This window comes from Anabrus simplex, chromosome 7 (assembly GCF_040414725.1).
Source record: "Anabrus simplex isolate iqAnaSimp1 chromosome 7, ASM4041472v1, whole genome shotgun sequence".
Classification (NCBI taxonomy): domain Eukaryota; kingdom Metazoa; phylum Arthropoda; class Insecta; order Orthoptera; family Tettigoniidae; genus Anabrus; species Anabrus simplex.
The window spans coordinates 129,281,514-129,293,987 of NC_090271.1; the positions used below are offsets into that span (position 1 = coordinate 129,281,514).

General features: G+C 36.5%; 1 protein-coding gene across 3 annotated transcripts in view; it reads left to right on the forward strand.

The window, feature by feature from the left end:
- LOC136876967 (uro-adherence factor A) overlaps positions 1-11,334 on the forward strand; it is a 203,144-nt gene extending 191,810 nt beyond the window's left edge. For all 3 annotated transcript variants that reach the window (XM_067150737.2, XM_067150739.2, XM_067150738.2), the window contains exon 12: positions 9,929-11,334. In XM_067150737.2, coding sequence (XP_067006838.2) covers positions 9,929-11,131 — 1,203 coding nt within the window. In that variant the 3' untranslated portion in view covers positions 11,132-11,334. The remainder of the gene's footprint in view (positions 1-9,928) is intronic.
- The last annotated feature ends 1,140 nt before the right edge of the window (positions 11,335-12,474 follow it).

Sequence of the window (12,474 nt, forward strand, 5' to 3'; positions counted from 1 at the left end):
GAGAGACACTTACTGTAATGAGGTGATATTGAATTTTGACCTTAACTTTATGAATAAACTCTTCAACAAACTTAGAAAAACTCCATTATACTTATTTCTTGCTATCCTCCCTTCTGTAACGATTCAGATAGAGACCGGACACACCCTGTGTCAAGTCTTGTGCATTGCTAGCCGACATAATCTACACTTACTGTTACAGTATACTAGGACAGGAAAACAAATATATCCATGCTCCTATGCTTTTCTGTTTAGTGGAGGAACTTAGTTAATTTTTTTAAATTACTTTGTCTCCAAACAAAGACTCTACTCCTCAATCTCTTTGAAACCTTCAGCTGTTCACTGAACTACAGTATGATATAATTGGAACTTCGTTCTGTCTTTTTCCATGCTGTTGCCAGTGTTGCAGTGAGTTATAGTCCTTCTGTTCCCAAGGTAGCAGTGTTTCGATTCAGCAATTGACGGTGACATTTGTGGGTGTTTAAAGGCGATGTTAAATCAATTTTTTACATAATTATTGCTTCGTGCATGTAGGACCATGGTCAACACTTGTCAGCCTTTCTGGATTTCCAGTACTCCTTCATCTTGCTCTTCAGACTGTTTTGCACCAGTTCTTCTTGTCACTCTGTTTTCAAGATCCTTTATACCATGTACCTAGGTCATGAACTTGCTTCTTTCTTGAACCAATACCTCAGAAATAATGGTCAGATCCACCTTCACTGCAGTTACCCATTTCCAAGTCATGAGAAGGTCAAGGATTCTGTGTGATAATTCTGGCATTTGAGAGAGATGACTATAAAACATGAGATAGCACTAATAGAAAGTAAAAGCTTTTCAATTTAAAATACATTTGACCACAGGCAATATTCACCCTCAAAATTGTGACATGGACCAAGGATCTTTCACAGGAATTTTCCCTGTTTTATATTTGGGTGCTCTCTATCTCATCATGTTGAATGAGAACCAAGTACATAGTAGCATATAGGGCTTCAGGACATACTACTGTGGTGTAACAGAAGTATTTAGTCTGCCATGAGATTGACCTGACAAATATTATCTGCATCTGACGAAAAGTCACGGCAGCTTGTAGGTGCGGCATGAGTAACAGATATGACACTCTTAGCTGCAAACATAATTCGTGACAGACAATGTGAGCTCTCTGAATCAATGCATATTCATTATCAAACTGTTCATTATGCCATACATACAGTAAATGTGTAACCTAGGCACAATTGTTGTACCACTTCATAACTTCAAGATAGCACCTCATTCGCAAGAATCACCAAGGACGGAACAGATGTTTATTGTCAGGCCTTGAGACTTGAGATGGGCACGTGCGTGGCTGCCATGCTTGACTCCCCCCCCAATACCTCTCACCCCACATCCATGGAACCATAGTAAGTGGGTTTACAGTGGTGAAAAGTGTGTTTTTTTTTTTTTTTTTTTTTTTGTTATTGGTTGGTAATTCATAATACTGGTTTATTACATTATTTTTGGTGTATCTGTTTTGCTTTTACCTGACAGATTTTTTCACATCACTATCATTTTAATATACATGCTTGATATGATAGATATATTTAGGTGATCACAGTGAGGAACAAAAAATGTAGGCTATTTATACTGTATATCATATGCCAAGCCTCGAAAGCAACTGCACCCAAGATTTAATATAATGATATGTGTTTGTGTGGAATAATATACGTAATTCTGTTCCAGGGAAGAAATGGTTGGGCTACAAAATAACATAGACTATTTAAATAACAAACTTGATCAGTCTTTCGAGGCTCAAGAGTGGAGAGGTAATCTTTCTTTGTTTAAACAAGCATCATTTTGCACCGTAAACTGATCTTATTAGATTTGTTGTAGCACCCATTTTTCATTAACATAAAGTGAAATCTCTGGTACTGGAAAAAGTTTTTTACTTTCATCTGTTGTACTTTGCTCTGAAATCTTCAAAACAAATCATAAAACTGAAGAAATGCTTGCTAACTTAATGCCTTAATTAGTGACCCCAAAATAAATACCATATGTTCATGTTGTTGTGCTTCTTTTTGTAGCATGCTAATTTGAGTAAGCTATGTATTGAAATACAATAGAAATGCAACATTATATATTGTTGTTTTGTTAAGATAATCATTAAATTTATACTGTAATGCTGAAAGATAATCGTAAAACATGTGTTAAAGTTCTTTCACTTAATGATAAATAATTGGGTATGATCCTAACCTTTCCTGTGAAAAACTGAAAATAGGTATAATTATAGTATATAAAACATTATTTAGGAAACATGGCTGTGCACTGGCCAATCCCAAGTGTCTTGGGTGTGAATCTAAGCAACTTTGAGCTGGATATACCAATAGGACCAGCACATGGTGACTGGGGGGGCATCCAGCCTTAAAACTCTGGCCAACATCTGCATCAAGCAAGGGGCTCAAGATACATATGGGAGGGTGATTTTAAAACAGCCATGTAGGAAATATGTGGAAAAAGTCTAATTCTTTTGAAGGTACTTGGATAGATTCCTCATGTTAATATATTGACAAAGAAAGCATGGATGTATACATGTATACATTTACTATGCTTCCATATACTTTTGAAACTGTAAATTCATTACTTTACAGGAGAACATCATAAAGTTTTCTTTGTGTATATCTTTGGCTCAGTATTACAAGGTTCTATGTCAGAAAAATTTGGAAATTGAGAATTTAGTGTTACAAAGTTATGATAATAAAATATCATCACAAGGTGGTGTAACACAATGGTGCGAACACATTGGTAAGTTTTTATGCTCTATATGGATTTTGCTCTTCTTTTTGAATTTCAAAGTTCTGTGTATACATAGAACCCTGTAATATCAAAATGTTTGAGCATTTAAAATTACAAGGTTTAATGTTTTTACTAGTAAACCTTTGTATTATAAATATTCTCTTGTCCATGGGAAGTGTGTTATTAGAAAGCAGGCATGGATAAAAAAAAATTAAAAAGCCATATTTCCAGTATCAGTACGAGTTCAGAGTTATTTAGTGGTAATGATCACTGTGGTTTTAATCAATCTGAAATTAATAACACTTGGAGATTTATTTATTTATTTATTTATTATCAAAAAGGTAGTTTTATTCATGAATTCCACTTTTGCATTTGCTCAAATCAACCTGTAAAAGGAAACCATACAAAATTTTGCACATGCAAACACTGGTCTTTTATGATGTTCAAGCTGGCATCAAACTATTCAATTATAAATATATACCATTTACAGAAATGACAGCCCTTAAAAAACATCAGCTTTTCACATGTTTAAAAAAACATGAACGAGGAAATAATTTTGATTCAACAGTTACCCATGGCCTAATATTTCAACCTCTTGTATCTCTAGTCAGCAATAAACTGCTGCATATTATCGATACTTTACGTTGCTTGATCATGCTGAATAAGGCTTTTTAGATTATTTTATTCATGTACAGCTTATGTATGTACAAATTGAAGCCATTTGTACTATAAAGTGTAACTTCTCATATTTTTAGTTTCGATAGTGTACATAGGGACAGTCGAAATGTAGTGAGTTCTATAACTAAAGAAGGTAGTCATCAGACTGTAGACAAAATGGTTTTTGCTTGCCTTGCCCTCCTCTTGATATCCTAGACTAAGTTTCATTGTGATTTATCTGTTAATTTCACCTACAATTCTCGTGATATAATGTTTTCTGTACTTATCAATAATCAACCTGACTGCAGACTTTGTGTATTTGAACTTCTTTACCATTAGGTTGTTGGAGAAATAGACTAATTGTTGCCTTCTAAGCTTAACCTCTAAATGGAAGAGGTTAAGTATTTCCTTGCTCCTACAGTTCTTCAGTCCTTGTGCTTTTATTCTCTAGAATCTCAGGCAAAGAGCATCATGCTTTTCTAATCAACAACAATTCTTCTCTTTCTGGTGGAACATGTGTCAGAATTTGGTGATGGTCATTGTTGCTTTGAGAGGAAGTGCAACTGGGCAACCATCCTCACTTTAAACTAATCAGAAGAGGAAAAAGGAAGAGATCCAATCCTTCGATGAATGAAGGTATTGGCAAAAGAATGGGAAGGGCCATGAAAGTATGATAGGAAAGATAAAAGCAAGGAGACTGGCACAAGTAAGTGGAAGCAATCTGACTCAGCCTGTGGTCTCTGACCCGCACAGGGGATACCATAGATGCATTCTGCTCCCTCCATTCACATGGGGTGTCAGAATTTCTGAATGATCTCTTTGACTGTGGAAGGATTTTATTTTGAACTCCAATATCATGCATGTGGAGCCTTCTTTTTTATCTCAGTATGTATTTTCAATGCTGAATACATAGTGTGAATTAGAATTAACTATAAATGATAACTTCATAATTCATATTTATTTATTTATTTATTTATTTATTTATTTATTTATTTATTTATTTATTTACACTGTTTACGCCCGCATTGGAGCACCAAAATCAACCTTGTACAATAAAATCTTCAAAAAATTTACATAAAAAACAAGTTCATTTTTAAACACATGATAATTTTAATAATGTATAACGGGTGATTATTATTATTATTATTATTATTATTATTATTATTATTATTATTATTATTATTATTATTATTATTATTATTATTACTACGAGTCAATACGGACCAAATAAGGACCGATATGGTCAAGTTTTGCAAGCTGTCCACTGTTATTTGATGGTCAAGTTTGTCGACTTGATAATTTCTTCACTTCCCAAAACTTTGTCATTCTAGATGATCTTGCAGCCCATTCTTCTGCTGATATAACATACTGCTTACGTTTTGATGTTTTAAGTGATAGTTTTGTATAATTGTTGTTTAGAACCTTCTTCTCTTCTCTATTTTCAATTTGCTCTGTAGTAATTTTCAATTCATCCAAATCCATTTGTATTTCTTTAAACCAAGTGTGTTTTATTTTACTATTCCAAAGAAATCAAAAGGCTGTTTTAGGAGTCTAAAATTTGGCAAATGGTATGTGTGTCCAAAATATGCAATCCTCCATTTTTTCATTGTGTCAGTAATTGATTCACTCTCCTTGTCAATTACTGAATTGGGTAAAAGTCTCCACTGGATGTTTTTTATTAATAATTGTCCAGAGAATTCTTCTATCTACTTTCTGCAGTTTGTCTGTTGTTGCTTGGGTATTGAGTTTGAATAATGTTTCACTTGCATAGATTGCTTCTGGTTTGCTGACGGAGTTATAATGGTGAAAGTTTTGTAACTCGGCCATGTAATTTGTTGTGCTCGTCTCGATTTTAGAGTTCTAATATCTATGGATGCTTTTTCATTAGCATACCAAGTGACAATTTCACCAAGATATTTTAATTTATTTACAACTTTAACCCTTTCCCGCTCACATTTTTTATCGTCAGGTTCCAACCTATTATTTAGGAAACATTGAAGTAGAGCACATTGTTTCAGAAAAAGTTAAATATTATAAAATCTATTGATCACAATGTATTCACATTTTCAATATTATTAGAAAACACACCATCACATCCATTTCTCAATTCATTGAGTAATATGTTGGTTCAAACCTCCAGCCCCTGCTGGTGATACTCTACACAGAGATAGGCTGTATTTGTCACATTCTCATGTTGTCTGAATCCCTCTAAACCAATAATCACGTGATTCTGGAAGTGGAATGGTGCCCATTTATATCAGCTTTTATTTCCTCTTAACAAGTGTCTTCCCATTCTGTATCTATTTTGCTGGAATGCACCCATTTGAATGCTGCATTTATATATTCGCAATTGGTTATGTCACTGAATAAACTGTCTCCTCTTAACATATGTAAAAAAAAAAAAAAAAAATCTATTTCTTTTAATACTCTTTCTAAGTTATGGATAGGTTCAATATAATCCATATAATTATTCGGAGTATCGAAACGAAATGTTTGTGTTACCTGAACTGCTGGCCCATCGCCATCAGGTCTGATTTCTCTATATCCGTTTTCACTTATGTCACTGTTAGCACTAAAATTATTTTCGTTGATATGTTATTTACTCACTAAAAATTCACCTTCACCCCTACTCAACGATTCTGTGTCATTTCTTCTGCCTATATTTAGGTCAGTTTCAATATCCGCAGTATTCAATCCCACCATGTTAACGAACGAAACAGCTGACTTGCTCTCACGGAAGTTTGAAACCGTTGCCTGGGCAACGTAAAGACAGATTATTGCTCTTCTTTTATTTCCTAAGCCTAGTAGATTGTACTGCATGTTCATAAATGCCTTATAAACACTTCACTGCCGAAAAAAATACAAAACTATCGCATAGATCGCAGACGTGTGTAGATAATGCAACCGGGTGCTTTCGGGCACTAAGGACCAGAAGGCAAAGTGAACAGTCGGGCGCTAAGGGCAGGAAAGGGTTAATTTTCTGAGTATTATTTAATATAATTTGTGGAGTGTCAACTTAAAAGGATGGTATCATTTTTGTTTCTCAAAATAGATTTTCAACCAACCTTCGCTGCTAAAATCCCTAGTTCTTCTACTTGAAACTTTGCTTCTTCTATACTATTTGCTAATAACGCCAGATCATCAGCAAACGCAAGACAATTTAGTCGAATATTTCTTTCATTCTTAACAGTCGGAGGGCACTTACTCCATACATGCATAATTTTTTCCAGCACACAATTAAACATAAATGGGGATAATCTATCTCCCTGTTGAAGACCAGTAAGAATTTCAAATGGTTCAGAGATTTCATTTCTGAACCTAACTTTAGACTTTGTGTTTCTCAGAGTGACCACAATAAGGTTATCAAGTTTCCGATTTAGACCAAATTCAGTAAGGATATGTAGAAATGATTCACGATGGATAGTATCATAAGCCTTTTGAAAAGCAACAAAAGTGATCACTAAATTTTTGCTCCTAATGGGTTGATGTTTTATGATCTGTTTGAGACTGTTAATTTGATCTGGACAACTTCGTCCCAGATGAAAACCACCCTGATATTCACCCAATTCACTATCAAGCTGGTCATGAATTCTGGAATATAGGATCTTAGAGAAAATTTTATACGTGATATCTAGCAAAGAAATTCCCCAATAGTTTCTAGGATCTGATCTATCACCTTTTTTATGGATTGGGTGTATAATTTCAACATTCCATTCTTCAGGCAATTTTTCTGTATTCCAAATGTCAATGAGATGTTTATGTAGATCCTGAATAGTCTGTATATTTGCATTCTTCCAGAGTAATACCAATATAAATGGTCAGTTATTGGACATTATCAATTTTCCAGCTAACTCATTCCTGGTTACCAGCGTTTCACCCCAGTGTGCTAAGTTGGGCTCATCAGTTGGTAAATAGCACACCTACCAAGACGCATGGCTAGTGCATACTGTGGAGTCCACTGTGTAGGCTACTTGGAGCCACCGACAGTGCCAATGCACTATGAGAGACTTAGTCTCATTACCAAAAATTGATGGCTGCCTGGCCATCAGATGATATAGATGTTGATTCCCATAGGAAATCTGGAATATTTGTCCCGAATGAGTAAATTTATAATACCAATATAAATGGTCCATTATTGGACATTATAAATTTTCCAGCTAACTCATTCCTTGTTGCCAGCGTTTCACCCTAGTGTGCTAAGTTGGGTTCATCAGTTGGTAAATAACACACCTACCAAGACGCATGGCTAGTGCATACCATGGAGGCCACTGCATAGGCTACTTGGAGCCACTGGCAGTGCCAATGCACTATGAGAGACTTAGTCTCATTACCAAAAATTGATGCCTGCCTGGCCATCAGGTGATATAGATGTTGATTCCCATAGGGAACCTGATGAGCCCAACTTAACACACTGGGGTGATATACTGGCAACCAGGAATGAGTTAGCTGGAAACTTTATGATGTCCAATAACGGACCATTTATATTGGTATTATTAATTTACTCATTTGGAACAAATATTTCAGGTTCCCTATGGGATTCAACATCTATATCATTCTTCCAGAGTTCCACTACTAGTTGATTTTTTCCTGCTGCTCTAAAATTTTTCAGTTAATCAATAGCTGAACTTACTCCATCGTAAACCGGTGGTATGACCTTCTCCAAATGTATTTTATTTCTGGGAAATAGATCATATTCAAAATATTTTTCAGGTTCATTATTAAGTAATGTTTTGAAGTATTCAGCCAAAATGATAGCATTGTCATAATCATTATAGCTCACCTTTCTGTTCTTATCTTTATCAGAAGAGTAGGGGGAGTATAATTTTTTTGATATTGTTTAAATGTCCTATAATAGTCTCTTGTTTTATTTCAATTGAAAGCTTCATCAGTAGATTTTAATGTTTCCTTCTTTAATTTCTTTTAACTCTCCTGATTTCTTTATCCATTAATCATTTAGCATTGATTAGTTCTTCTCTAGAGCTTTCTGTTTTTTGTTGTTGATTATTCAACCAGGCTTTATGCCGGCGCAGTATTGCTGTATCACACTCTTCCTTTCACTTAGCGTGATTTTTTCGTTTTTTAATGGGAGCAACTTCCTCTGCTTTGGCTTTTAGTTTGTTAATAGTGGTTCTCAAGCTCACTTAAAAGTGTTGTGGATTTCTCAAATTGTGTTCGATTAATGACTGAACTAGGATCGTACAGTCTTTTCCTATTAAAGTTATGCGGTTTATTTTTAATCATAATTCTTCCTATTCCTATATGAGGTTACAAAAGGACATAGTTGTCAGTTTTCAAAGCAGTGTAGTTACAGTGTATGAAATTTATCTTTTTTGTCGGTGAAACATATATGCAAAACATTGCAGTTGAATATGGGGTGATAATATAAAATAATATTCATAGAATATGGTGACAGAAAGGTTCTGGCATTGAAGATTGTCTTCTTGACTATATCCAAATTAGTTGAGTAAGTATCTGCACAGTAAGATGGTTGGAAAACAATTGATAACAGTTTACTTACTTAAAACCATACCCAGATTTACTTCAGTAGAATTGCTTATAAAATCTTTGTACGAGTAAGTTAATAAATGAATTCGGAGTGCACACCAGTGAAGAGTAGAAACACTTATTTCCAATACCAGAGAGCAAATAGTTGTTTGATATTATAAAATAGTTTTTAGTGAACTTGCTGCATGAGCCTTAAATGATGCTTTGGTTATGAATATCAAACTTGACTGAGACTTTATTTATAAAACACTGAAGCACTATCACATCATGCAAATATTATAGATGCAGCTTATGTCACCTGCTTAAAATGATAAAATGTACCCCAGCCATTTCCTTTGCTTATGAGAAACTCCAAATTCTAATAAGGAAGACTGAAAAATCCTTGAAATAAAAGCTTTAATTATATTTATGTCGAATATACTGAACACTAACTAATTATGCATGGTAATTGATTAAATGCAGCATATAATATATATTACAAAATCTCTAAACTGAAACTCCATGCCAAGATAAACAAAATTTGACTATAAAATTAACATTGTTGTAGTTTGACTTCATGTTCAGCAGATCTCTGTTCAAATATTTAAATTTGTTTAAAATAAAATAATACTTTTCTATGAAAAACAATATTTTACTTCTTAATAGCCTTGAATCAGATACTTTGGTATTCAACATGTAAGTTTTGCCTTATATCTTGACAGGCATTATCGGAAATTTAGTTGCTCACCTCAAACTTTTGTGACTTTGATAACTATGTAAGGATTACTGTAATCTAGTACTGACATTTACTCATACTTAAGAAATGCTCTTTACCTTGCATTTAAAATGAGAAAAATCTCTGAGGTGTCATAAAATAGTTAAGAATCCATTTAAAGATATAATGCATTCAGAAATGGTTACTCCTGGATTTTTTAAAGATGTGTTTATCCATGCTTCAGCTCCTCATCGGTTATGTTTTGTTAGATTGTTGAAGCATGCACAAATGCACTCCGTTTGCTTCCAGACGACACCTATGTTGAAGAGCGCGACCCAGGAACCGAGCATGGCTTTCAAGCACAGTATGAGTCACAGCCGCAGTTTGAACCACAGCAAGAATACGAATCACAGCTACAGTATGAGCCGCAATCAGAATATGAACCCCAGCCACAGTCAAGATACAAACCCCAGTCAGATTATCAGCCACAGTCAAGATACGAACCCCAGTCAGATTATCAGCCACAGTCAGGATACCAACCCAAATCAGACTATGACTCCCAACCACAGTTTAACTCCCAGCAAGAATATGAACCGCAGTCAGAATTCCTCCCACAACAAGGATATGAGCCCCAGTCACAATTTCAGTCTGAAGGTTATGAGCCCCAATCAGAATTTCAGTCACAAGGATATGAGCCCAAGTCAGAATTTCAATCTCAAGGTTATGAGCCCCAATCAGAATTGCAGCCGCAACAAGATTATGAACCTCAGTCAGAATACCAGCCCTTGTCCCACCAGTATGAATCTGAACAAGACTATGAAACCCAGCCAGGATATCTGTCAAAGGCAGAATACTTACCTCAGTCAAACTTCCAGTCCCAGCCAGAATATGACCCTCAGTCAGACTTTAGACCACAGACTGGATTCAGACCTCCTTCAAGAATGGAGCCCCAAGCCAACTCTGGCGATTTCCAGCTCCAGTCAAGCAATGAACCCCTTACGGGATTCAGGCGTCAGCCAAGTGGGGAGTTTCATCAGAACCTTAGGCCTAAGTCAGATAGAGAACCCGAGCCCGGGTTTAGAGATCAGTCCAGTATCGAGTCTCAGCCAAGCTCGGACTCATATCCCAGCATTAGGTCCCAACCAAGTTTGGAATCACAACCTGGTCTCAGGACCCAACCAAGTACTGAGTCTCAGTCCAGCTTCAGGCCTCAACCAGGACCAGAGTCTAAGACTAGGCCCCAGCCCAATTCAGAATCTCAGTCACTCTATAAGCTCCAACCGAGTTCCGATTCACCATCAGCCATTAGGTCCCAACCCAGTATCGAGTCACAACTTGGTATTAGACCCCAGTCTCAGTCAAGACAGGAATCAGGCGCGCCCTTCACTGGACCACCCCCCCCTCAGTCCTCGGAGGCGTGAGGTGGACCGACCTCCACTTACATTAGAAGACTTGGCTACTGACAGCGATTCTCACGACTCGCAGTCCGCACAGCTTCGGATCTTCAGATAGTGGCAGCATGAGAGCCTTGCACAGGGTGATATTAAACTGCCAACTGTATGTATACTGTAGTCATTCCTAATGTAATGTGTTGTATTAATTTAGTAGACTAAGGCAGTTATCCTCTGTTTAAATAACAGATGTTATATAACAGGTTATTATATGTTTGAACATCAGTTGTGTACAAAATTAAATGGAAATATTTAAATAAATAATCATGCACCTTTGGAATGCTGTTCTTATGAAAGTGTGTGTTTTGCATTTTGAATGAAATATCCATCAACACATACCATTTAATCTCTTTATTTTTAAGATCTGTAATATACACAGACAGCTTGATAGTGAGGAACCAAAATAGCATCCATTTACTTATTTGGAAAAGTACAACTGTGTTGAAATATCTGTCAAAAGAGGAGTCTTGCAGAGGTAGGAAGAAAATTGTGGTTTATTAAGCATGTTCAGTGCTACTCTATAATGGGCCTTCCCTTCACACAAAGGGTGGGTTCCTCTTCAGTTAATGCATTCCTGTCTGAACTTTGAAATCTGGGAATTTTTTTAGGTTTTTCAAACATTTTTTTCTCTGCATCCAGTATAGTTATGTATGCTTATTTTTTGTGTTAGATTGGGTGGACTTTTTTCATTAATTTGGTATGCACTGATCAGCCAGAACATTATGACCACCTACCTACTATCGATATAAACCCGTCCAGGCGATAGCAGCGTCACCTGATGAGGAATGACTGCTAGTCAGACACACGCACGGTGCATGTAGTATCAGTGAACATGCTGTCCATGTGTAGAATGGGGAATACGCGCAAACTATCCGAGTTTGACCGAGGGCATTTTGTGATGGCCCGGAGGCTTGACACGAGCATTTTGGAAACTGCACGACTTGTCGGGTGTTCAAGGAGTGCTGTGGCGAGTGCCTTCAACAAGTAGCGAAACCTAGGTGAAACTACATCCAAATGTCGAGGGGTTGGGGGCCACCCCTTATTACAGATGTCGGACGTTGTAGGCTGGACAGACTGGTAAAACAGGACAGTCGGCGAACAGTGGCGGAACTAACATCAGCTTTAATGCTGGGCAGAGTACAAGTGTGTCTGAACACACAATGCACCAAACACTCCTAAGGATGAACCTCCGCAGCCGATGATCCATGCATGTGTCAATGTTAACACCATGACATCAGCAACTACAACTGAAATGGGCACGTGACCATCGTCACTGGACGTTGGCGCAGTGACAGAGCATTGCATGGTCCGATGAATCCCCTTACCTTCTTCATCATGCTGATGTGTGGGTGCAAATCCGACGTCTTCCAGGGGAACAGCTCCTTGACACTTGTACTGCAGGTC